Source organism: Thalassophryne amazonica, chromosome 7 (genome assembly GCF_902500255.1).
Source record: "Thalassophryne amazonica chromosome 7, fThaAma1.1, whole genome shotgun sequence".
Taxonomy (NCBI): Eukaryota; Metazoa; Chordata; class Actinopteri; order Batrachoidiformes; family Batrachoididae; genus Thalassophryne; species Thalassophryne amazonica.
In genome coordinates this window covers 40,156,763-40,183,526 of record NC_047109.1, presented here as the reverse complement: position 1 = coordinate 40,183,526, position 26,764 = coordinate 40,156,763, and the positions used below count along the sequence as shown (strand labels likewise).

The window sequence follows — 26,764 nt, the reverse complement described above, 5'->3', positions numbered from 1 at the left end:
AACCTCTATCATATTACTTTTTCTTTGCAAAACAAATGAAAAAACTACATTCAATGAACATGATTAAAAACAGAAACAAAGGTAATTTGTTCAAGTATTTATATAAAGGCATCAAATTACACATTACTTGTCACAATCTGGCTATATTGTAGAATATTTAAAATCCATTTAAAATGCAAATAAAGCACTTCTCAGAAAGTATCATCTTCGTTGAATCTTGAAAGTCAAATCTTAAGGCAAATTTTAAAACATTTATTTCTTCAGTTTATCATTAGTTTTATTGTTGGTCTGAATTATATTTGCTCTTTAAATTTTATAGTTTATATACTGTGGTTGTATAGTTTTTGTAGTAGTTAAGTTTTATATGAACTATTTTATTTTACTATTTGGATTTTTTTGTTTTGATGATTAGGATTTTTTGAATTTGCAAAAAATGTATTATTATAAAGGAGGTCAATGCTCACATGAGTAAAGTAACAAGAGTATCTTATATCCATCTCGTGTGATGGATGCAGAAATGTATTTTAATTTATTTATTTATTTATTTTTTACGTGCGATTTCATTTTTGCAGTAACTATGGTCTGTGGTTGTTCATGTGTAATGCACACATTGACTCTGCACTTAGAGGTGCAATGCTTTTGCAAGTATCTGCTTTTACTTTCTTCTAACTTCAAAAAGTAAAAAAAAAAACCTTCCAAAATACTGCATACAAATCAGAAAATAATTAATCTTTTAAATTCTAGACTGGGACACACTCATTTACTGTCAGTCCTTCTGTTTTCACATTAAATTTTCACTTTTACTTCCACAGCATGTCTTTTTCCAGGTTCTCTCCCTCAGCCCCAACCAGTCCCAACAGAAGACTGCCCCTCCCTGAGCCTGGTTCTGCTGGAGGTTTCTTCCTGTTAAAAGGGAGTTTTTCCTTCCCACTGTAGCCAAGTGCTTGCTCACAGGGGGTCGTTTTGACCGTTGGGGTTTTACATAATTATTGTATGGCCTTGCCTTACAATATAAAGCGCCTTGGGGCAACTGTTTGTTGTGATTTGGCGCTATATAAAAAAAATTGATTGAATTGATTGACTTTTGACTTGTATTAAAAAGCATATACTGATTGGAGTGTGTCATTAAAATATATATTTTTTTATGTTTTTCTTTTTTTTCTTTTTTTTAATGGAAAAAATCATTCCATAAAGGCTGTGTTATTGTTATCAGGCTAAAGAAGACCGTAGTCTCATTTGAACCCTCCATGATATCACAGGATTTGACCACTTATGGGGACCTCCATTTAATATATATACACAGTGTACGAGGGCTGTCAATAAAGTAACGGTCCTTTTAATTTTTTTCAAAAACTATATGGATTTCATTCATATGTTTTTACGTCAGACATGCTTGAACCCTCGTGCGCATGCGTGAGTTTTTCCACGCCTGTCGGTGACGTCATTCGCCTGTGAGCACTCCTTGTGGGAGGAGTCGTCCAGCCCCTCGTCGGAATTCCTTTGTCTGAGAAGTTGCTGAGAGACTGGCGTGTTGTTTGATCAAAATTTTTTCTAAACCTGTGAGACACATCGAAGTGGACACGGTTCGAAAAATTAAGCTGGTTTCAGTGAAAATTTTAACGGCTGATGAGAGATTTTGAGGTGATTCTGTCGCTTTAAGGACTTCCCACTGTGCGAGACGTCGCTCAGCGCTCTCAGGCGGCGTCGTCAGCCTGTTTCAAGCTGAAAACCTCCACATTTCAGGCTCTATTGATCCAGGATGTCGTGAGAGAACAGAGAAGTTTCAGAAGTCGTCGGTTTCAGCATTTTATCCGGATATTCCACTGTTAAAGGAGATTTTTTTAATGAAAGATGTGCGGACGCCACAGGAAAAACACCTCTGTTGAAAGCCTTAAGGACAAGTTGGAACATGTCCTGCTGTTAAACAATTTCTCATATACTCACTCCACTGAAAGCCATCAAAAGCCGCCTGGATTTTACAAATGGTTATCAACACGGAGGTGTTTTTCCTGTGCCGCCGCACCGCGTGAGCAGGACCCGTCCGCACGTCTTTCATTAAAAAAATCTCCTTTAACAGTGAAATATCCGGATAAAATGCTGAAACCGACTTCTTCTGAAACTTCTCTGTTCTCTCACGACGTCCTGGATCAATAGAGCCTGAAATGTGGAGGTTTTCAGCTTGAACAGGCTGACGACGGCGGCTGAGAGCGCTGAGCGACGTCTCGCACCGTGGGAAGTCCTTAAAGCGACAGAATCACCTCAAAATCTCTCATCAGCCGTTAAAATTTTCACTGAAAACCAGTTTAATTTTTCGAACCGTGTCCACTTCGATGTGTCTCACAGGTTTAGAAAAAATTTTGATCAAACAACGCGCCAGTCTCTCAGCAACTTCTCAGACAAAGGAATTCCAATGAGGGGCTGGACGACTCCTCCCACAAGGAGTGCTCACAGGCGAATGACGTCACCGACAGGCGTGGAAAAACTCACGCATGCGCACGAGGGTTCAAGCATGTCTGACGTAAAAACATATGAATGAAATCCATATAGTTTTTGAAAAAAATAAAAAGGACCGTTGCTTTATTGACAGCCCTCGTATACACACTTCACATGGATAAATGGTGTATGGTTTTGTTTTCGGCTGCAATCACCGAAGCAGTCGCGAAAAGTATTTTCTTTTTTTCGGTTCCCTGTGGACAAGAAAAGCCGAGGAGATAGGAGACGTCATGTCGGTAAGTGTTACCCTACACACTTAACCAGAGTAGCTCTGTTCTCTCGCCTGCAAAACCACCTCAACATGTTTGCGCTCTGGATCATATGTAAACAAATCGCAACACAAGTCCACTTTCCCACTGCATAGTCACTTTTTCTTTGCATTTTCATTTTGTTTGCATGTAATGTGCCCAAAGCCCCACTGAAAATGCAGTGGTTTGTACCCCAGGAGTAGAGAAATCATGTCGTATGCGTCATATTTTACCTCTTTAGCGCCCACCCACAAATGAGACTGCGCTGCCCAGTTAATCTGCAGCTTGGAGACAGAGTCAACATGTTGTTTAGAAAGTCTCAACAATGGGAACAGACATGGTTCTGACAAGTCCTTTTGCTTTGCCTGTCACATCAAAGACCCCGAAATCCACTTAAATAGCAAACACACACTGAGTTGCCTCAGTAACACTCCCTCATGTTTGTACCTGTCCCGTGACCTTTGCACAGTGCAAAGCAGATATCACAGGCAGGAAAACATCACTTTGTTGTAGCCCTGTTTGTGCAGGATTTTACCACACCATGAAAACAGAGCCCATTAGCAACCGAGTTTCAGAAGAAATTGACGAGTAGCATTTCATAAAATTACACACAATTTGAAACCTTTCATTGTACAATGACAGGTTCTAATTTCACTGCAGATAGGTTATGTGTCAAACTATTCTTTTTCACCTCAAACCAAATGTAGGTGTGGACAAACCTTGGACCTGCAGAAAATGGAACAAAGGAATGCGGCGACCTCGAGGCAGTGCGCTCAGGCAGAAAACGAAGTGGGTCAAAGACCTAGGAGCACATAAAAGCAGAAAATTAAACATGAGTGTGGTGTGAGGCTTCCCGTTAGTCTGGAATGTATTAAACATATGTCCATATGCTTAGCTATCCACAGGAAAACTGGACAGGTCTGAACACTCACAGAGTGAGGCATATTACAGTCACCAAAACTATTGTTTTCACTGACAAATTTTTATGGAATTTGAAAAACTGCCATGGAGATACAGTAAGGGACTACTCACACTAGGCTGGGTGCCTTGTACCATGATTAAGCAAAATAGTCTCCCCTCCCGACAACCCTGCTGGTCTGCACTATCACTGCACTGCACGTTCTGAGCCAGAGCACATTTATGTCAACACAACGTGACTGTTCAACTGTAGAGGAGAAAAATAACTGGGGGGTTCGGGGTTGCAAATTGTAGACTGGGACACACTCATTTACTGTCAGTCCTGCTGTTTTTTTTAAATAACTCCTTAGTTTAAGACATTTTGATCAATAGAGCTATGCAGAATTAGGGGCATGGTCACTTTGTGTGACAGCTAAACTAAAGCCACCTTGACAAATTTGATCCCTGCACTGCGCACAATTTGTTGTGCCAATGCGTCTTGCTTTGTCCCTATTGATGCCACACTATATAAAATAAAGCCTGCTCTCAAAACTTGGCTGATGAAACCATTCTCTCATCGCTCCCAGAATCACAGAGAAATTATCTACAAGTTGTCTCGTGCTCGTTGTGTGGTGGTGGACTGGTAAAACAGTTGCATTTTCATTTTCATTCCTTCTTATAAGTTACATAATGTATTTGTAAAGTTACGAGGTCTATTAGAAAAGTATCCGACCTTGTTATTTTTTTCAAAAACCATTTGGATTTGAATCACATGTGATTGCGTCAGACAAGCTTGAACCCTCGTGCGCATGCATGAGTTTTTCCACGCTTGTCGGTTGCGTCATTTGCCTGTGAGCAGGCTTTGAGTGAGGAGTGGTCCACCCCCTTGGCGGGTTTTCATTGTCAGGAAATGGCGGAATGATTTGGGCTTTTTTTCCATCAGAATTTTTTCAGAAACTGTTAGAGACTGGCAGCTGGAAACCATTCGAAAAATTTATCTGGCTTTCGGTGAAAATTTTACGGGCTTCACAGAGAATAAGGACTGTTACTACAGCTTTAAGGACGGCTTTAAGGATGGCTTTAAGGACGCTCGGCGTGCCGCGCTCCGTGCTGCCATCGAGAGCCACAAACCACCGGATCATTTCTAAATGGATGGCTCTGTGGAGCCAGACCGTCGTGTGCACTTTCTCTGGTTATCACAAGAGCTGGACATCAACCATTTTCCGGCAGATTTCACTTTTAACAAGAGATTTTGTCATGGAAAGCCGAGTGGAGGCTTTGCGCGTCACGACCGATTTGCTGATGGAGTGAGACAAAGGAACACCTCCGTGTTGGTCTCACAGGACGGCTTTGAGATGGCGTTCAGACAGCTGTCAGTGGTTTTTCCATCGAGTGATTATCTGAGAAATTGTGGATGTGCCTGGACATGCCAGAACATGTCCCGTGAAGCTTCATCACTGCGTTGCTGTGCGCCATGCGGCACCGCCGTGACGCGCGAAGCCTCCGCTCCTCTTTCCATGACAAAAACCTGTAACAATGGAATGTGCCGTTCATTTCCAAACTGGACGCTGTGTTTTATCCGGGACGTTGTCTGACTAGCACAGGAATTGTGATAAGACGTGGACATCAGCACTTTTTTGGCACATTGAGACAGACGTGCGGAGGAATTCCGTGCGTTGCGGCGGTGCCGCATGGCGCAAAGCAACGCCATGATGAAGCCTCACAGGACATGTTCTGGCATGTCCAGGCACATCCACAATTTCTTGGATAATCACTCGATGGAAAAACCACCGACAGCTGTCTGAACGCCATCTCAAAGCTGTCCTGTGAGACCAAAAGGGAGGTGTTCCTTTGTCTCGCTCATCAGCAAATCGGTCGTGACACGCGAAGCCTCCGCTCGACTTTCCATGACAAAATCTCTTGTTAAAAGTGAAATCTGCCAGAAAATGGCTGATGTCCAGCTCTTGTGATAACCAGAGAAAGTGCACACGATGGTCTCGGATCCACAGAGTCATCCGTTTAGAAATGATACGGTGGTTTGTGGCTCTCGATGGCGGCACGGAGCGCGGTGTGCTGAGCGTCCTTAAAGCCGTCCTTAAAGCTGTAGTAACAGTCCTTATTCTCTGTGAAGCCCGTAAAATTTTCACCGAAAGCCAGATAAATTTTTCGAATGGTTTCCAGCTGCCAGTCTCTAACAGTTTCTGAAAAAATTCTGATGGAAAAAAAGCCCAAATCATTCCGCCATTTCCTGACAATGAAAATCCGCCGAGGGGGCTGGACCACTCCTCACTCAAAGCCTGCTCACAGGCGAATGACGCAACCGACAGGCGTGGAAAAACTCATGCATGTGCACGAGGGTTCAAGCTTGTCTGACGCAATCACATGTGATTCAAATCCATATGGTTTTTGAAAAAAATAATAAGGTCGGATACTTTTCTAATAGACCTCGTATGTTGATTATAGGTGTAACATCTCTTCATAATCTAATTTCAGGTTCAGATGCCCTGCGCGCATTGACACGCAGTGTTTTCGAATAGGTTGCACAATGTTCACGACTAGTTCATACAAGTGGCACCAAATTTATGCGTGCTACAAATTTTGAACATTTCAGAATTTCCTTTGTGCACCGGCACAATTCACAACGAGTTCACTCATTAACACACAAGATTGCATGCCACTGTGGGGATCAAATTCATGCAAGTGTCAAGGTGCCTTAATTGAATAATGAACTATTCAAATAGGAAGAATAATATACGGTGTAACTGTTAAAAAGAACAGTTGTGTCAACATCTGGGGCTTGAATTTTAACTCGAGCCTGAAAAACCAAGAGGCCATTATTTTGGACTTGCATGGGCTGTAATAGAAAGGTGGCCCTTTTTTTTTTAAATTAAAATTACAATTGTGCTCAAAAGTTTACATACTGTGGCAGAATTTTGTTTTATTTTTTGTCATTTTTTAGAGAACATGAATGATAACACAATGGTTAGTGGTTGGGTGAAGCCATATGTTGTCAAACAACTGTGTTTACTCCGTTTAAATCATAATGACAACAGAAACTAACCAAATGACCCTGATCAAAAGTTTAAATCAAATCAAATCAATTTTATTTATATAGCGCCAAATCACAACAAACAGTTGCCCCAAGGTGCTTTATATTGTAAGGCAAAAGCCATACAATAATTACAGAAAAACCCCAACGGTCAAAACGACCCCCTATGAGCAAGCACTTGGCGACAGTGGAAAGGAAAAACTCCCTTTTAACAGGAAGAAACCTCCAGCAGAACCAGGCTCAGGGAGGGGCAGTCTTCTGCTGGGACTGGTTGGGGCTGAGGGGAGAGAATCAGGAAAAAGACATGCTGTGGAAGAGAGCAGATCAGTCACCAATGATTAAAAGCAGAGTGGTGCATACAGAGCAAAAAGAGGTGAATAAAAAGAAACACTGGGTGCATCATGGGAAACCCCCCAGCAGTCTAAGTCTATAGCAGCATAACTAAGGGATGGTTCAGGGTCACCTGATCCAGCCCTAACTATAAGATTTTTCAAAAAGGAAAGTTTTAAGCTTAATCTTAAATGTAGAGAGGGTGTCTGTCTCCCTAATCCGAATTGGGAGCTGGTTCCACAGGAGAGGAGCCTGAAAGCTGAAGGCTCTGCCTCCCATTCTAGTCTTACAAACCCCAGGAACTACAAGAAAGCCTTCAGTCTGAGAGCGAAGCGCTCTATTGGGGTGATATGGTACTATGAGGTCCCTAAGATAAGATGGGACCTGATTATTCAAAACCTTATAAGTAAGAAGAAGAATTTAAAATTCTATTCTGGAATTAACAGGGAGCCAATGAAGAGAAGCCAATATGGGTGAAATATGCTCTCTCCTTCTAGTCCCTGTCAGTACTCTAGCTGCAGCATTTTGAATTAACTGAAGGCTTTTCAAGGAACTTTTAGGACAACCTGATAATAATGAATTACAATAGTCCAGCCTTGAAGAAATAAATATATGAATTAGCTTTTCAGCATCACTCTGAGACAAGACCTTTCTAATTTTAGAGATATTGCGCAAATGCAAAAAAAAGCAGTCCTACATATTTGCTTAATATGCGTATTGAAGGACATATCCTGATCAAAAATGACTCCAAGATTTCTCACAGTATTACTGGAGGTCAGGGTAATGCCATCTAGAGTAAGGATCTGGTTAGACACCATGTTTCTATGATTTGTGGGGCCAAGTACAATAACTTCAGTTTTATCTGAATTTAAAAGCAGGAAATTAGAGGTCATCCATGTCTAATGATCCATGTCTAACTAACTGGTGTGTGTCCTCTGGCTTCATAGATAGATAAAGCTGGGAATCATCTGCGTAACAATGAAAATTTAGCAATGCTTTCTAATAATACTGCCTAAGGGAAGCATGTTTAAAGTGAATAAAATCGGTCCTAGCACAGAACCTTGTGGAACTCCATAATTAACCTTAGTCTGTGAAGAAGACTCCCCATTTACATGAACAAATTGTAATCTCTTAGATAAATATGATTCAAACCACTGCAGCGCAGTGCCTTTAATACCTATGGCATGCTCTAATCTCTGTAATAAAATTTTATGGTCAACAGTATCAAAAGCTGCACTGAGGTCTAACAGGACGAGCACAGAGATGAGTCCACTGTCTGAGGCCATAAGAAGATCATTTGTAACCTTCACTAATGCTGTTTCTGTACTATGATGAATTCTGAAACCTGACTGAAACTCTTCAAATAGACCATTCCTCTGCAGATGATCAGTTAGCTGTTTTACAACTACCCTTTCAAGAATTTTTGAGAGAAAAGGAAGGTTGGAGGTTGGCCTATAATTAGCTAAGATAGCTGGGTCAAGTGATGGCTTTTTAAGTAATCATTTAATTACTGCCACCTTAAAAGCCTGTGGTACATAGCTGTATAATAAAAATGTTATTGTGCTGTTTTGCACCTGTCTTAAAGTAACCCTGAGAATGTATTTGTTATTTAATTTTGTTTTAGCACTCTGGGGTCAGTCTGAACTGGGAGCGAAGAGCTGGATGTACTTGTTATTATTACACTGATAGCACGACTTTGTTTTTTGTAGCCACTAACGACTGGGAGTGAAGCATGCTGGGATCATTCGGAACTGGGAGCGAAGAGCTGCTTTTATTATGTCTTTGTAAGAGAGAGAAAATAACTTTCAGATGCCTGTTGATTAAAGAAATTATGTGCGCCAGGGAGGTTGAGTTGGCCACTCACCCTCCCTTCGCGGACACACTAGAAAAAAGGGAGTACAACCATGCTTCAACAGAGTCTGCTGCGGGTTAACGTACGAACGCCCAGCCGGTTGACAGGCGCACTCTGCTGAAGGTGTTGGCTCTCCACCTTAAAGGCGTCACGGTAAGAGAAAAATGCGCTGCAACCACTTGTGTTTGATGTAACTGCTTTTGTGGGGAATAAATATACGCCTTTTTATTCTAGCAAAATGCAGTCTGTGTGATCATTTCTGTGTGCCGATCTGACCAAACCTTGTGTTCCAAAACAATAGCCAACTAATAAAGATAGATTGATCATATTTAAGATCGAAGCATTAATTAACGGTAGGGCTTCCTTGAGCAGCCTGATAGGAATGGGGTCTAATAGACATGTTGATGGTATGGAGGAAGTGACTAATGAGAGTAACTCAGACAGAACAATTGGAGAGAAAGAGTCTAACCAAATAGCAGCATTACTGAAAGCAGTCGAACATAAAGATATGTCTTTGGGATGGATATGAATAATTTTTTTCTCTAATAGTTACAATTTTATTTGCAAAGAAAGTCATGAAATCATTACTAGTTAAAGTTAAAGGAATACTTGGCTCAATAGAGTTCTGACTCTTTGTCAGCCTGGCTACAGTGCTGAAAAGAAACCTGGGGTTGTTCTTATTTTCTTCAGTTAGTGATGAACAGTAAGATATCCTAGCTTTACGGAGGGCTTTTTTTTTTATAGCGCAACAGACTCTTTTTCCAGGCAAAATGAAGATCTTCTAAATTAGTGAGACGCCATTTCCTCTCCAGCTTACGGGTTATCTGCTTTAAGCTGCGAGTTTGTGGGTTAAACCACGGAGTCAGGCACTTCTGATTTAAGGCTCTCTTTTTCAGAGGAGCTACAGCATCCAAAGTTGTGCTCAATGAGGATGTAAAGCTATTGACAAGATAATCTATCTCACTCACAGAGTTTAGGTAGCTACTCTGCACTGTGTTGGTATATGGCATTGAAGAACATAACAAAGAAGGAATCATATCCATAAACCTAGTTACAGCACTTTCAGAAAGACTTCTACTGTAATGAAACTTATTCCCCACTGCTGGGTAGTCCATTAAAGTAAATGTAAATGTTATTAAGAAATGATCAGACAAAAAGGGGTTTTCAGGGAATACTGTTAAGTCTTCAATTTCTATGCCATATGTCAGAACAAGATCTAAAGTGTGGCTAAGGTGGTGGGTGGGCTCATTTACATTTTGAGCGAAGCCAACTGAGTCTAATAATAGATTAAATGCAGTGTTGAGGCTGTCATTCTCAGCATCTATGTGGATGTTAAAATCACCCACTATAATTATCTTATCTGAGCTAAGCACTAAGTCAGACAAAAGGTCTGAAAAATCACAAAGAAACTCACAGTAACGACCAGGTGGATGACAGATAATAACAAATAAAACTGCTTTTCGAGACTTCCAATTTGGATGGACAAGACTAAGAGTCAAGCTTTCAAATGAATTAAAGCTCTGTCTGGGTTTTTGATTAATTAATAAGCTGGAATGGAAGATTGCTGCTAATCCTCCTCCTCAGCCCATGCTTCGAGCATTTTGACAGTTAGTGTGACACGGGGGTGTTGACTCATTTAAACTAACATATTCTTCCTGCTGTAACAAGGTTTCTGTAAGGCAGAATAAATCAATATGTTGATCAATTATTATATAATTTACTAACAGGGACTTAGAAGAGAGAGACCTTATGTTTAATAGACCACATTTAACTGTTTTAGTCAGTGGTGCAGTTGAAGGTGCTATATTATTTTTTCTTTTTGAATTTTTATGCTTAAATAGATTTTTACTGGTTATTGGTGGTCTGGAAGGAGACACCGTCTCTACGGGGATGGGGTATTGGGGGGATGGCAGGGGGAGAGAAGCTGCAGAGAGGTGTGTAAGACTACAACTCTGCTTCCTGGTCCCAACCCTGGATAGTCACGATTTGGAGGGTTTAATAAAATTGGCCAGATTTCTAGAGATGAGAGCTGCTCCATCCAAAGTGGGATGGATGCCGTCTCTCCTAACAAGACCAGGTTTACATACCCCTGTTCTTAATACTGTGTATTGCCCCCTTTAACATCAATGACAGCTTGGAGTCTTTTATGGTAGTTTGTAGACGAGGCTCTCTGATAGTAAAACTGCCAGTGAATATGTCTTGGACTTTATTTACATCAATTACAAAGAAATACAAACAAGATCAATCAATCAATCAATCAATCAATCAACTTTTTTCTTATATAGCGCCAAATCACAACAAACAGTTGCCCCAAGGCGCTCCATATTGCAAGGCAAGGCCATACAATAACCATGAAAAACCCCAACGGTCAAAACGACCCCCTATGAGCAAGCACTTGGCCACAGTGGGAAGGAAAAACTCCCTTTTAACAGGAAGAAACCTCCAGCAGAACCAGGCTCAGGGAGGGGCAGTCTTCTGCTGAGACTGGTTGGGGCTGAGGGAAAGAACCAGGAAAAAGACATGCCGAGAAGGGGGGCAGAGATCGATCACTAATGATTAAATGCAGAGTGATGCATACGGAGCAAAAAAGAAACAGTGCATCATGGGAAGCCCCCCACAGTCTACGTCTAAAGCAACATAACCAAGGGATGGTCCAGGGTCACCCGATCCAGCCCTAACTATAAGCCTTAGCGAAAAGGAAAGTTTTAAGCCTAATCTTAAAAGTAGAGAGGGTATCTGTCTCCCCAATCTGAATTGGGAGCTGGTTCCACAGGAGAGGAGCCTGAAAGCTGAAGGCTCTGCCTCCCATTCTACTCTTACAAACCCTAGGAACTACAAGTAAGCCCGCAGTCTGAGAGCGAAGCGCTCTAATGGGGTAATATGGTACTACGAGGTCCCTAAGATAAGATGGGACCTGATTATTCAAAACCTTATAAGTAAGAAGAAGAATTTTAAATTCTATTCTAGAATTAACAGGAAGCCAATGAAGAGAGGCCAACACGGGTGAGATATGCTCTCTCCTGCTAGTCCCCGTCAGTACTCTAGCTGCAGCATTCTGAACCAACTGAAGGCTTTTTAGGGAACTTTTAGGACAACCTGATAATAATGAATTACAATAGTCCAGCCTAGAGGAAATAAATGCATGAATTAGTTTTTCAGCATCACTCTGAGACAAGACCTTTCTGATTTTAGAGATATTGCGTAAATGAAAAAAGGCAGTCCTACATATTTGTTTAATATGCGCTTTGAATGACATATCCTGATCAAAAATAACTCCAAGATTTCTCACAGTATTACCAGAGATCAGGGAAATGCCATCCAGAGTAACGATCTGGTTAGACACCATGCTTCCAAGATTTGTGGGGCCAAGTACAATAACTTCAGTTTTATCTGAGTTTAAAAGCAGGAAATTAGAGGTCATCCATGTCTTTATGTCTGTAAGACAATCCTGCAGTTTAGCTAATTGGTGTGTATCCTCTGGCTTCATGGATAGATAAAGCTGGGTATCATCTGCGTAACAATGAAAATTTAAGCAATACCGTCTAATAATACTGCCCAAGGGAAGCATGTATAAAGTGAATAAAATTGGTCCTAGCACAGAACCTTGTGGAACTCCATAATTAACTTTAGTCTGTGAAGAAGATTCCCCATTTACATGAACAAACTGTAATCTATTAGACAAATATGATTCAAACCACCGCAGCGCAGTGCCTTTAATACCTATGACATGCTCTAATCTCTGTAATAAAATTTTATGGTCAACAGTATCAAAAGCAGCACTGAGGTCCAACAGAACAAGCACAGAGATAAGTCCACTGTCCGAAGCCATAAGAAGATCATTTGTAACCTTCACTAATGCTGTTTCTGTACTATGATGAATTCTAAAACCTGACTGAAACTCTTCAAATAGACCATTCCTCTGCAGGTGATCAGTTAGCTGTTTTACAACTACCCTCTCAAGAATCTTTGAGAGAAAAGGAAGGTTGGAGATTGGCGTATAATTAGCTAAGATAGCTGGGTCAAGTGATGGCTTTTTAAGTAATGGTTTAATTACTGCCACCTTAAAGGCCTGTGGTACATAACCAACTAACAAAGATAGATTGATCATATTTAAGATTGAAGCATTAAATAATGGTAGGACTTCCTTGAGCAGCCTGGCAGGAATGGGTTCTAATAAGCATGTTGATGGTTTGGATGAAGTAACTAATGAAAATAACTCAGACAGAACAATCGGAGAGAAAGAGTCTAACCAAATACCGGCATCACTGAAAGCAGCCAAAGATAACGATACATCTTTGGGATGGTTATGAGTAATTTTTTCTCTAATAGTCAAAATTTTGTTAGCAAAGAAAGTCATGAAGTCATCACTAGTTAAAGTTAATGGAATACTCAGCTCAATAGAGCTCTGACTCTTTGTCAGCCTGGCTACAGTGCTGAAAAGAAACCTGGGGTTGTTCTTATTTTCTTCAATTAGTGATGAGTAGAAAGTTGTCCTAGCTTCACGGAGGGCTTTCTTATAGAGCAACAAAGTCTTTTTCCACGCTAAGTGAAGATCTTCTAAATTAGTGAGACGCCATTTCCTCTCCAACTTACGGGTTATCTGCTTTAAGCTACGAGTTTGTGAGTTATACCACGGAGTCAGACACTTCTGATTTAAAGCTCTCTTTTTCAGAGGAGCTACAGCATCCAAAGTTGTCTTCAATGAGGATGTAAAACTATTGACGAGATACTCTAGCTCCCTTACAGAGTTTAGGTAGCTACTCTGCTCTGTATTGGTATATGACATTAGAGAACATAAAGAAGGAATCATATCCTTAAACCTAGTTACAGCGCTTTCTGAAAGACTTCTAGTGTAATGAAACTTATTCCCCACTGCAGGGTAGTCCATCAGGGTAAATGTAAATGTTATTAAAAAATGATCAGACAGAAGGGAGTTTTCAGGGAATACTGTTAAGTCTTCTATTTCCATACCATAAGTCAGAACAAGATCTAAAATATGATTAAAGTGGTGGGTGGACTCATTTACTTTTTGAGCAAAGCCGATAGAGTCTAATAATAGATTAAATGCAGTGTTGAGGCTGTCATTCTCAGCATCTGTGTGGATGTTAAAATCGCCCACTATAATTATCTTATCTGAGCTAAGCACTAAGTCAGACAAAAGGTCTGAAAATTCACAGAGAAACTCACAGTAACGACCAGGTGGACGATAGATAATAACAAATAAAACTGGTTTTTGGGACTTCCAATTTGGATGGACAAGACTAAGAGACAAGCTTTCAAATGAATTAAAGCTCTGTCTAGGTTTTTGATTAATTAATAAGCTGGAATGGAAGATTGCTGCTAATCCTCCGCCCCGGCCCGTGCTACGAGCATTCTGACAGTTAGTGTGACTCGGGGGTGTTGACTCATTTAAACTAACATATTCATCCTGCTGTAACCAAGTTTCTGTTAGGCAGAATAAATCAATACGTTGATCAATTATTATATCATTTACCAACAGGGACTTAGAAGAAAGAGACCTAATGTTTAATAGACCACATTTAACTGTTTTAGTCTGTGGTGCAATTGAAGGTGCTATATTATTTTTTCTTTTTGAATTTTTATGCTTAAATAGATTTTTGCTAGTTATTGGTGGTCTGGGAGCAGGCACCGTCTCTACGGGGATGGGGTAATAAGGGGATGGCAGGGGGAGAGAAGCTGCAGAGGTGTATAAGACCACAGCTCTGCCTCCTGGTCCCAACGCTAGACAGTCACAGTTTGGAGGATCCAAAAAAATTGGCCAGATTTCTAGAAATGAGAGCTGCTCCCTCTAAAGTGGGATGGATGCCGTCTCTCCTAACAAGACCAGGTTTTCCCCAGAAGCTTTGCCAATTATCAATGAAGCCCACCTAATTTTTTGGACACCACTCAGACAGCCAGCAATTCAAGGAGAACATGCGGCTAAACATGTCACTCCCGGTCTGATTGGGGAGGGGCCCAGAGAAAACAACAGAGTCCGACATTGTTTTTGCAAAGTTACACACCGATTTAATGTTAATTTTAGTGACCTCCGATTGGCGTAACCGAGTGTCATTACTGCCGACGTGAATTACAATCTTACCAAATTTACGCTTAGCCTTAGCCAGCAATTTCAAATGTCCTTCGATGTCGCCTGCTCTGGCCCCCGGAAGACAATTGACAATGGTTGCTGGTGTCGCTAACTTCACATTTCTCAAAACAGAGTCGCCAATAACCAGAGTTTGATCCTCGGCGAGTGTATCGTCGAGTGGGGAAAAACGGTTAGAGATGTGAACGGGTTGACGGTGTACACAGGGCTTCTGTTTAGGGCTACGCTTCCTCCTCACAGTCACCCAGTCAGCCTGCTTTCCCGACTGCTCGGGATCTGCCAGGGGGGAACTAACTGCGGCTAAGCTACCTTGGTCCGCACCGACTACAGGGGCCTGGCTAGCTGTAGAATTTTCCACGGTGCGGAGCCGAGCCTCCACTTCGCCCAGCCTGGCCTCCAAAGCTACGAATAAGCTGCACTTATTACAAGTACCGTTACTGCTAAAGGAGGCCGAGGAATAACTAAACATTTCACACCCAGAGCAGAAAAGTGCGGGAGAGACAGGAGAAGCCGCCATGCTAATCGGCTAAGAGCTAGTAGCTACGCTAAGCTAGCGGATTCCCCAAAACACACAAAGTGAATAATGTGCAAATAATCCAGAGGTGATTCAGCAGAAGGAGTGCCCCTAATCAAGGCACCAAACAGGCCATGAAGCAGCACAGGCAACGCACGACAACGGTGCTAAAATAAAATAAAAAAAATAAAAAATAAAAACGAAAGCGTTAGCAAGCTAGTTAGCCTGCCAACGCTAATGAAAGTTAGCTGATAAAAGTGCTCTGTCGCGATGTTTCGACCGTTAGAGGTCTTCCTTAGGCGTTGGAGCACAGTAAAAAGTTAAAAAAAAAATTAAAAAGTAAAAAAGTCTTGAAAAAGACTGTTAGTTCAAGTCCAAAGCAGCAGGTAGCAGTCTCTGTGTAAACAGTCCCAACACTGTCTAAGAAACACGAAGAGCTGAGTGAATGCAGATGGACAGGGCTGTCCCACAGGTGTCTCGATGGCACTCTATGGTAAATCTGTGTGGAGTAGACAGTGCTCAAAAACTGAGTGACTGTGCAAGAAGGAGAAGAGTGAGAAAAGCCACCAAGACACCCAGACAACCCAGGAGAAGTTACGTATAGTCTTATGTGGCTGTGATTGGAGAAACTGTGCACAGTGCAAGTTTTGCATTTTGTATCACCACTCTTAGCTTCATAGTGGAGTAGAGCAGAGAAGGATTTTTTCACCAAAACTGATAAAATCTAGGCTTGCATCTCAGATGTACCTTCAGGCAATTTGTAGCTAAACTTTCAGGTCTTTTTTTTAAGAAAATCTTCCTCTATACCACTTCATCATGAAGCTGTATAACTGGTTCTCCACTGTATAACTGGCGTGCCGAAGACCTCTCCACACTGTCGCTGGAGTATTGGCTGAGAATTGCTTTTTCAGCCCATCAGAGTAGCTCCTCTTTGCTACTCTGATCTCCTTTGTCAGCTTGTTCCTGGCCTTCTTGTACAGGAGCCTATCTCCACTTTTATTGGCTTCCTTCTTGGCCTGGCGGAGCTGCCTCAGTTACCCAGTGAACCAAGGTTTGTTGTTGCTGTTGAGATGCACACACAGGTCCTCACAAAAACTGAGGTTAAGATGTCACAGTGTCACAAAGTCCATGAATGTCTGTAGATGCAGCTTCAATGTTGCTCCAATCTGTGCAGTCAAAACAGGCCTGTAGCTCCTGCCTCAACTCATCCATCCATCCATCTCATCTGCTTCACACCATTGTTAAAAACCTACTTTTGGACACAGAGATCATCCAAACTGTTCCATTCGGTGAGATTTTGTGCAATTCAATATGCCAGAATGATGGCCACTTGTCATTCCCCCATTTGTAAATGGCTTGTGCACCTTTCCAAAAAGAGTAAAGTGTACGGAATATTTTTTCTCTTGTTTTTTACAAAATTGGTGCTTATGCCACCATTATTTCAGTGACCTGCTGCACAAGCAATCAGGATTTTTTTAAACCAGTGTTAAAAAACACTTATGCCTATGAGTGCTTATGAACAAAGACCAGGATCACAGGTCAATAAAAACAGAAATAAAGGTGAGTGATCAAGATCAAAGATCAGCAATCAGGATCTATGAATCTTAGAGAAACAATCCAAGTAATAACCATCTAACAATGAAAAGGAAAGTAAAAAGAAAATGTCAACACACATGTAAACAAACAACTGGTGGACTTTGAATACTCTCAGATTGCACTTGTTCAAATTGAAATCAAATCTAGTGGAGACACTTTGACTTCATGAACCACTTACATCAGGATTCTCCCACACATCTGGATTTCGATGAATCCCATACACACTTATCCCAAGAAGACAACCTACAAGTGAAGAAAAGCAGATATATTTACACAAACACTTGCTCAAGTACTGTACAATACATATTACAACGTCAAATCAGAAAAAGGTTGGGACAATATGGAAAATGCAAGTGAATAACATCGGAAATAAAACACTTATCCTTACATTTAGTTTGACTTCTATTTAATTGCAGACATAGCCCAAGATATTTCATGTTTTGTGCGGTCAGCTTCATTGAATTTGGTAATACACATTCCTGCATTTAAAAGCTGCAAACCATTCCAAAAAAAGTTGCGACGCTAAAGCATTTACCACTTTATAAGGTTGCCATTCTTTCTCACAACATGCCGTCACTTGACCAGTCAAAAGGTCTAGGCAGCCTTGTTATACTTGACTCCAAAGTACCAGCAGGTGGCCAGCAACACAGTAGCTCCTCGCTATGTGTTTGGCTTTCAATGCAGGAACTGCCACTGCAGGTCTTGTGCCAAAGGTTGGCGCTGTGTTTTGTCGGCCCCTTTCCAATCTCCAGTGTCCTGGGTCCCACTGCTGTTCTTCTGTCCTTACCTCATTCTCTAAAGACAAAACCTAGCTTTCACTTTTCCTGGGTGAAGGCAGTGGGTTTTCCTTATTGTGTCTTCCCGCTTAGATGTCAGATGACGTTCCATAGTGGGAGGGGTACTTGTCATGGGTCACGTTATTGTGCTTATTTTTGAGCTCTGTGTTCTTCTGTGTTTAGCAGTATTCTCTGTGTATTATTTATTCTCTGTGTTTTGTGCTTTATTCTGTCCTGCGTTAAATCATCTCTTGTACTTGATTGTTTGATTGCCTATACCCGCAGTTAGAGCATTCTGTCATTGCCAGATTGTCTTGGTTCCTTTCTGCATTCTATAAAATGAACCACTGTATCAACAAGAAAAAGTGATGTAACAATGTGCATAGATTTTTTTAAAGTTATTTCAATTTAATGCAATTCTATACAAATTGTTAAATCAATTTTTCTCATTGAGACAAATTCCTTCTTTAGAGTGTGCTTGCGTTCCTTTTTTTTCCCAGTGCTTTTCTATTCTACTCTGTTACATTATGAGTTTCCTGTATTTTGCCTGCCATCTTGGATTTCTTTGCCTGGTATGATACATCTCTATGCACTGACCTACTGTTTGCCTTTTGCATAGTCCTTCTGCTATTTCCCTTGAAAGACTGTTCTCTGTTGCATTAATCACAAATGTCACCGAGCTTCGACTGTAATATGAACAAGACTGTTGTTACAACGTTTGCTATAAATCACCAGGGAGAAACTAAACATGCTTTTACCTTCTATCGTTGTGGTTCTTTGCACAGGGGTCCTCTGTATAAGGAGTTACATTGTTATCTTTTCCCATTCTCCCTGCAAATATGTCTTAAGAACAGGTCATTGCTGTTGCATTTTTAGTATCAAAATTCTCCAGATATTCTTTATTGAGGACAGGTCAGGACTTCAGGCAGGCCAGTCCAGTACATGTACCCTCTTCTTCCACAGCCATGCTTTTGCAATATGTACAGAATGTGGTTTTGTATTGTCTTGTTAAAAAAAATGCATACATGTCCCTGGAAAACATGTCTTGAAGTCAGCATGTTGCTCTAAAATCTCACTGTACTTTTCTGCATGAATACTGCCATCACAGAAGCATAAATTACCCTTGACCATGGCATTGACTCCATTAACTCCATACTATGATGGGCCCTAGCTTTTGGACTTGTTGCTGATAACAGTCTGGATGGTCCTTTTCATCTTTGGTTTGGAGAATACGGCATCCATTTCTTCCAAAAAAGATGTAGAACCCCCACTCCTTGACATAATATGCAATGTCGCAATGACAAGTCACAGTAAAGGTTTAAGTGGCATTTGTGAATGCAAGTCTGCATTCTAGTGCTTGACAAAGGTTTTCAAAAGTAATCCCATGCTCATCTGGCTATGTCAGTTATTCATGAATCATGTTTCTTGAAGCAGTGCTGTCAGAGGGATCGGGTGTCCAGCTTTGTCCCGTGCCCTTGCTGTCTATTCGCTAAAATTCCTCTAGGTTCTGCAAAGCACTGAATGATAATTTGCAGTGAAGAGGGAAAAATATACAAATCCCTTCCAATTTTTCTCTGATAAACATTTCTAAAATCAAAATTAGTATCATCATGGACAGAAAATGTGAGACAAAATAAATAACTAGTAAACAATGTAATATTTTAACTACTGTAGCTGGCTAAAGGTTGCATATAAATCTGTGTTACACTCATGTGACAGTTAACTGTCGCATATAATCTGTTCAACAAACATTAACCGAGACACCCGAAGCCGTTTTCAATTACAGATAAATACATCACTAACCTTCAGGCACAGTCCTTCCATCAAAAAATGTCATGGGTTTGGTGGTTTTTCGGGATGTTCCTGGTACAGGAGGGTAAAGACGGAGTGATTCTTTTATGCACATTGTTGTGTATGGAATTTTATTGAGATCCTCCCTACAAGAAGAACAGACACACACTATTCAGTGCAGTACAGTCAAAGCCAAAACCATAAATGTTTTCCCAGTTTCTACCACTGATGGGAATAATACTGTTAAAATAAATGCTATTATTACATTTTCAGTAACAGGTAATCTAACTAATTACTGTTTCCATCGTTATTGTTACTGACAATGAAATGTGTCATGGTGCTGCAATTAAGCTTATTGAAGTTGTTTTCATCTCTCTCAGCCACAGCTGAGCTACAAAGTTTTTCTGAATTTTTTTCTTTACTTTGGTGAGGGGCGGAGCAACCATATACGAGGTCTGTCCAAAAAGTAACAGAGCTTTTTATTTTTTTCAAAAACTATATGGATTTGAATCACGTGTGATTGCATCAGCCAAGCTTGACCTTCGTGCGCATGCGTGAGTTTTTTCACGCCTGTCGGTTGCGTCATTCGCCTGTGGGCAGGCTTTGAGTGAGCACTGGTCCACCCCCCTCGTCGGATTTCTTTTGTCAGGGAAATGGCTGAGAGACTGCCGCTTTACTCCATGAAATTTTTTTCAGAAACTGTTAGAGACACCCAGTTGGAAACCATTCGAAAGATTCAGATGGATATCAGTGAAGATTCTGTCGGCATCACGCGGATTAAGGACTGTTAAAAGCTTTTTAAAGACGGCCCACAACGGCGGAGGGTGCGCGGTGCACCGAGCGGCCATCGACAGGCTGGAACGACCAGATCATTTCTAAACTGAACGCTGTGTTGATCCGGGACATCATGTGGCTACCACAGAAATGGCAAGTGAGCTGGACATAGCACTTCCACTGCTACAGGAGATTTTGTAATGAAAGATGTGCGGAGGATTTCGCGAGTCGGCACGGAACTGCTCATGGCGCGCAACAAAAAAAAAAAACACCTCAATGGCGTTATGTCTTCCACCACTCAGAAGATTCAGACGGCTTTCGATGGCTTTCAGTTGAGTGAGTATCCGAGAAATTGTGTAACAGCTGGACATGCCACAACATGTCCTGTGAGACTTCCAACACGGAGGTGTTTTTTTGTTGTGCGCCATGAGCAGTTCCGTGCCGACGCGCGAAATCCTCCGCACGTCTTTCATTACAAAATCTCCTGTAACAGTGGAATGTGCCGCAAAAGTGCTATGTCCAGCTCTCTTGCCATTTCTGTGGCAGTCACACGATGTACCGGATCAACACAGCGTTCAGTTTAGAAATGATCTGGTCGATCCAGTCTGTCGATGGTCGCTCGGTGCAACGTGCCCTCCGCTGTTGTGGGCCGTCTTTAAAAAGGTTTAACAGTCCTTAATCTGCGTGACGCCAACAGAATCTTCACCGATATCCATCTGAATCTTTTGAATGGTTTCCAAGTGGCTGTCTCTAACAGTGTCTGAAAAAAATTTCATGGAGCAAAGCGGCAGTCTCTCAGCCATTTCCCAGACAAAAGAAATCCAACATGGGGGGTGGACCAGTGCTCACTCAAAGCCTGCCCACATGCGAATGACGCAACCGACAGGCGTGAAAAAACTCACGCATGCGCACGAAGGTTCAAGCTTGGCTGATGCAATCACACGTGATTCAAATCCATATAGTTTTTGAAAAAAATAAAAAGCTCCGTTACTTTTTGGACAGACCTCGTATGTAATGGTGATTGGCTAAGGCAGCCTCTGTCTCTACCAACCACAGCCTCTGCCTCTGGTTGGATTACCAACCAGAGGCAAAGTTCACACACAAACACACACGCACTCACTCACACACAAAGGACACACATGCAGCATTAGTGTTTTTAAACTGGAACAGGCATTATTTCCCCCTCACTGAGAGAAAAGGCAAGAATGTACATGTGAACGCCCTTAATTTAACTTTAGATTTATTTGATGGCCAGTTGCAGCCTGTTGAGGTGCAACAATATAAAATTAAAAAAAAATCAATTATGTTTGATTGTTCTACTATTATCAACATAGTAATGATAACATCTACAATAAACCATCACAAATCTGTCCAACACTCGTGTACATATGAATGAAATCCAGCTCAACGGGCTCGCTGTTGGTGTGGCTGTGTGACTGGGAAGTGATTGCTCTCTCCGGGACGGACTGCCTCCTCATGGACTGGACTGAATGGAGCTCTTCTAATTAATACATGGTTGTAATAGTTTATTTTACATAACAGCTGCGTGGAGCCTTGTCATCTGATTGGTGGGTTGTATGTCATGTGACATGAATTATTCATACCATTTGCCATTGTGTTTCACTGACCGTGCAATATTCTTTTTTAGCATGCAATTTTGGTTCTACATGAAATTTGCTATTGCACACCCTGACCATCATGCGCGCTCGCACTACCGGGGGCAGCGTTTAAGTAAACATAGCAGAATTTGTTTTGCTGACGGACAACAATTTGACGGAGCTAATTGACGGTGCAAATTCTTCTAACACACACACAAAAACCCCCCAAAACAAATCCACTCCACTGTAAGCTGTCTAGAGGCATGAAGAGCTGTTAGGATGAAAAGCTGGACAAATTTCTGATGTGATTTTTTTGCTGGACTGTGGAACTACAAAAAGTCTTTTTTTTTGTAAGTACACAAAGTAGTGCAGGCATGACGGATGACATCGTTGCAATTTTGGACTCCTATTTAAAGTACGTGTTGTACTGTTAAGCACCAGTGAAACACCAAAATGTAAGTCCCTTTTCTTTTGTTTATAAATTAATAAAATATCAAATTACAAGGATTTATTTTAACCATTATGTAAAACAACTAATTAATGTTTTTCACAGTTCATTAAAGGGGGGGATCCAAATTCACTGACATATTTGAGCAATTAAAAAATGTATGTTGTCCCACAGCAACGTTAAAATAGTGTAGATTAGTGTACAATGTTTTCTGTTAATAATTTATTCTATTAAAGGACATGTCACACAGAAATCATAATAACTTAGGTTTCGGCTGTTCATGAGCATCCAGGCATACACCGGGATTACTTTGTGCACTTCCGTGACCAGTCTCAAAGTATACGGTATTCGCAACAAACAGCTATGGAGACTGCTGAAAACAAAGTACTCATGAGTAATATTTTTTCTGAGTGTTTCAGACAGAGTTTAGATAGCTTTGAGGAAAATGCCCAGGCACGTGCTTGAATGGAATGCAGCTGTTAACGTTAAGAACAGAGCCACAGATTAATTGCAAAGTTTACACAAGTGTGATGTTGTGTTATTATGACTCGTTTTTAAGTGATAACTGTTCATTTTGATGCAATCATGGTAAAAGCAGCAGCTGCTCTCCACTGTGAGAAGACTGAGTGTGCGTGCATGTCCATCATGAACGCAGCCTGTTAAAGAGAAGAAGAAAAAGGAAAATCCAGGATAATGCAGACAGGTGTGTCCCACTCACTCCCCATGAGCCATGGCTGCTGGATTCTCTTGGCCACTTCCAAAAGTGGCCAAGAGAGTCTGCTCATCTCTGCTATTTTGGAGTGTTCCCACAGCAGCTCCACTGTCAGCTCCTCACAAAGTTTTCTCATGATTTGGCACGTTAGAAAGTCCATTATCTCCTGACAATGATGTATTCTGACTTTTTCCAGTGTAAGAAATTCATCTGCATGTTCAAGTAGCCTGTAAAAGCACTTTCGTGGAGATGTTTCACGTGCGCATTCACTGCGGCAGTAAAATAGCATCCTGACAGACTCTCAAAAAATTAAGTGTTTCGGGGTGAAGTGTGCTGTCTCCTCTCTGTACGTCTTATGTAAATCCAAGCTATCACTTTTAATGAAACCTCACAAACTTTGTTGTCAGGCGTAGCAGCATTTGTTTCACTCTGTCAGCTATTGGGATGTTTCTGCTTTTCCTAAAATGTACGTGACACTCCAATAAATGGTGAGAAATGATAAGATGTTTTCTGAAATGCACCTGCTGACTTGTCAAACGAGAGGGATAATTATCAATGAAATACATCAGTGACCATGAATTATTACCGCATATGCATGGATAGACTTACAATCATGAATACTTTGATGTGGTGTTGCTTACTGGGACATTAAATAATGTGTGACATGTCCTTTAAGTGTCCATTTAATTCACTAAACATATTTAATATTCAGGTTTCTTATAAATAATCTACTACATAGCTAAATTTAAAGTTCATAGGGGCGGGAGGGGGGATCCAAATTCAATGACATATCTGAACATTTTTCAAAGTAATGGAAACATTATTTTCCCTAGTAACTAATTACTTTTATAATGTGGTAACTCAGTTGGTAGAAGTAACTAGTAACTATAACTGCTTTTTCAAACTAATGTGCCCAACATTAGTCTCTACAGGCAGAGATTACCACCTGCAAGTTTATTTATTTATTTATTTAAAAGGGACAGTACATATTAATGAACATATACAATATGTAAATATGTCAGATTTTAGCCATAGTCTAATTTCCATCTGTAGTCCCTGACAGGCTGATGTAAAAGTTAGCAAACAATTACCAATAAAAAACACACGGACGTCACAGGAACATACAATACAACAGACTACCATACATAGGGGTCACTAACTACTACAGCAACAAGACACAAGACTGGGCAAGAGACAAGAAGAGGACAAAAAAGAACCGAGGAGAACTGTGTCGGACAAGAAGGACAAGGAAGACAAGTGGGAACAAAAGAGGGCAGAGGCTAGGATTACAATACAATTTGAATAAATTAATTGTGTCAACCTACCAGTCAAACGTGTTCTTGCCATTCAGGACCTCATTGATCTCATTTCTGCAGATCTTCTGGTGTTCTGGGTTGCAGGCCAAACAGTAGAAAATAAATGAGATGCCACTAGCTGTTGTGTCATGACCCTCAAACATAAAGGTATCAACTTCTGCTCGTATGTCTTCATCTGACAGACCCTGCTGCTTCTCATCCTGAAGTTGAGACAAATGAAAAATTCCAAACTGTAAGGGAAATGTATAGAATTTCACAAAAAGTGCAAAGTAGCAACAATACAACAACTGTTTCTGTCTCTTCTTCTTGTTCACCACATTGTGGGGTGGATGAGGACAGTAAACCTCAGTGTCCAGGAATGTTTTTGTTGATCGCTGTCTTGGCTATTGACACTGAGCTGCAGTTGGTGATCACCCCTTAAGTTACATTTCCCAATTCTCATCATCTCTGGTCAAAATTTACTGAAGAGTTCGCAGCAGTCATACATGAGAGTAGCAATATTAAAGGGTAAAGACATTCAGTTATCAAAATTTTGGCCTTATACGAGGTCTGTTAGAAAACTATCCGAACTTTTTATTTTTTTTAAAACCTATTTGGATTTGAATCATGTGCGCTTGCATCAGCCAAGCTTGAACCTTCGTGCGCATGCGTGAGCTTTTTCACGCCTGTCGGTTGCATCATTCGCCTGTGGGCAGGCTTTGAGTGAGCATTGGCAATGGCGTTAGGTCTTCCACCACTCAGAAGATTCAGACGGCTTTCGGTGGCTTTTTAGTTGAGTGAGTATCCGAGAAACTGTGGAGAGCTGGGCATGTCACAACATGTCCCGTGAGACTTCCAACATGGACTTGCTTTTGTTCTCAGCCATTGCAGCTTCGTCCCGATGCGCGAATGCCTCCACACGTCTTTCATTACAAAATCTCCTGTAACAGTGGAATCTGACGAAAAATGGCTGATGTCCACCTTTTCTGCCATTTCTCTGGTAGTCACACAATGTCCCGGATCAACACAACCTTCACTTTGGAAATGATCTGGTCATTTCAGCCTGTCGATGGCCGCTCGAAGTGCAGCGCACCCTCAGCCGCTGTGGGCCGTCTTTAATCCGGTTGTAATGCTCCTTAATCTGTGTGATGCCCATAAGATTTTCACCGAAAGCCATTTGAATTTTCCGAATGGTTTCCACCTGGCTGTCTCACACAGTTTCTTGAAAAATTTGATGCAGTGCTGCTCCAGCCGTTCAGACATTTTCCTGACAATGAAAATCCGACGAGAGGGGTGGACCAGTGCTCACTCAAAGCCTGCCCACAGGCGAATGACACAACCGACAGGCGTGAAAAAACTCACGCATGCGCACGAAGGTTCAAGCTTGGCTGATGCAAGTGCACGATTCAAATCCATATAGTTTTTGCAAAAAATAAAAAGGTCTGATACTTTTCTAACAGACTTCGTACTTCTCCAGTGAATCCAGTACACAGTGAATCATTCTCATATATACACTCAACAAAAATATAAACGCAACACTTTTGGTTTTGCTCCCATTTCGTATGAGATGAACTCAAAGATCTAAAACTTTTTCCACATACACAATATCACCATTTCCCTCAAATATTGTTCACAAACCAGTCTAAATCTGTGATAGTGAGCACTTCTCCTTTGCTGAGATAATCCATCCCACCTCACAGGTGTGCCATATCAAGATGCTGATTAGACACCATGATTAGTGCACAGGTGTGCCTTAGACTGCCCACAATAAAAGCCCACTCTGAAAGGTGCAGTTTTATAACACAGCACAATGCCACAGATGTTGCAAGATTTGAGGGAGCGTGCAATTGGCATGCTGACAGCAGGAATGTCAACCAGAGCTGTTGCTCATGTACTGAATGTTCATTTCTCTACCATAAGCCATCTCCAAAGGCGTTTCAGAGAATTTGGCAGTACATCCAACCAGCCTCACAACCGCAGACCACGTGTAACCACACCAGCCCAGGACCTCCACATCCAGCATGTTCACCTCCAAGATCGTCTGAGACCAGCCACTCGGACAGCTGCTGAAACAATCGGTTTGCATAACCAAAGAATTTCTGCACAAACTGTCAGAAACCGTCTCAGGGAAGCTCATCTGCATGCTTGTCGTCCTCATCGGGGTCTCGACCTGACTCCAGTTCGTCGTCGTAACCAACTTGAGTGGGCAAATGCTCACATTCGCTAGCGTTTGGCACGTTGGAGAGGTGTTCTCTTCACGGATGAATTCCGGTTCACACTGTTCA

The 26,764-nt window shown here is 41.3% G+C and overlaps 1 protein-coding gene across 1 annotated transcript in view; it reads right to left on the bottom strand.

The window, feature by feature from the left end:
• Window positions 1-26,764, bottom strand: part of LOC117513818 (cytochrome P450 4B1-like) — a 122,134-nt gene that overhangs the window by 8,964 nt on the left and 86,406 nt on the right. Inside the window, exons 8-11 of the mRNA XM_034174047.1 lie at window positions 24,510-24,700; window positions 19,665-19,798; window positions 17,264-17,328; window positions 3,461-3,543 (exon numbers count right to left, since the gene is read on the bottom strand). Coding sequence (XP_034029938.1) covers window positions 3,461-3,543; window positions 17,264-17,328; window positions 19,665-19,798; window positions 24,510-24,700 — 473 coding nt within the window. The remainder of the gene's footprint in view (window positions 1-3,460; window positions 3,544-17,263; window positions 17,329-19,664; window positions 19,799-24,509; window positions 24,701-26,764) is intronic.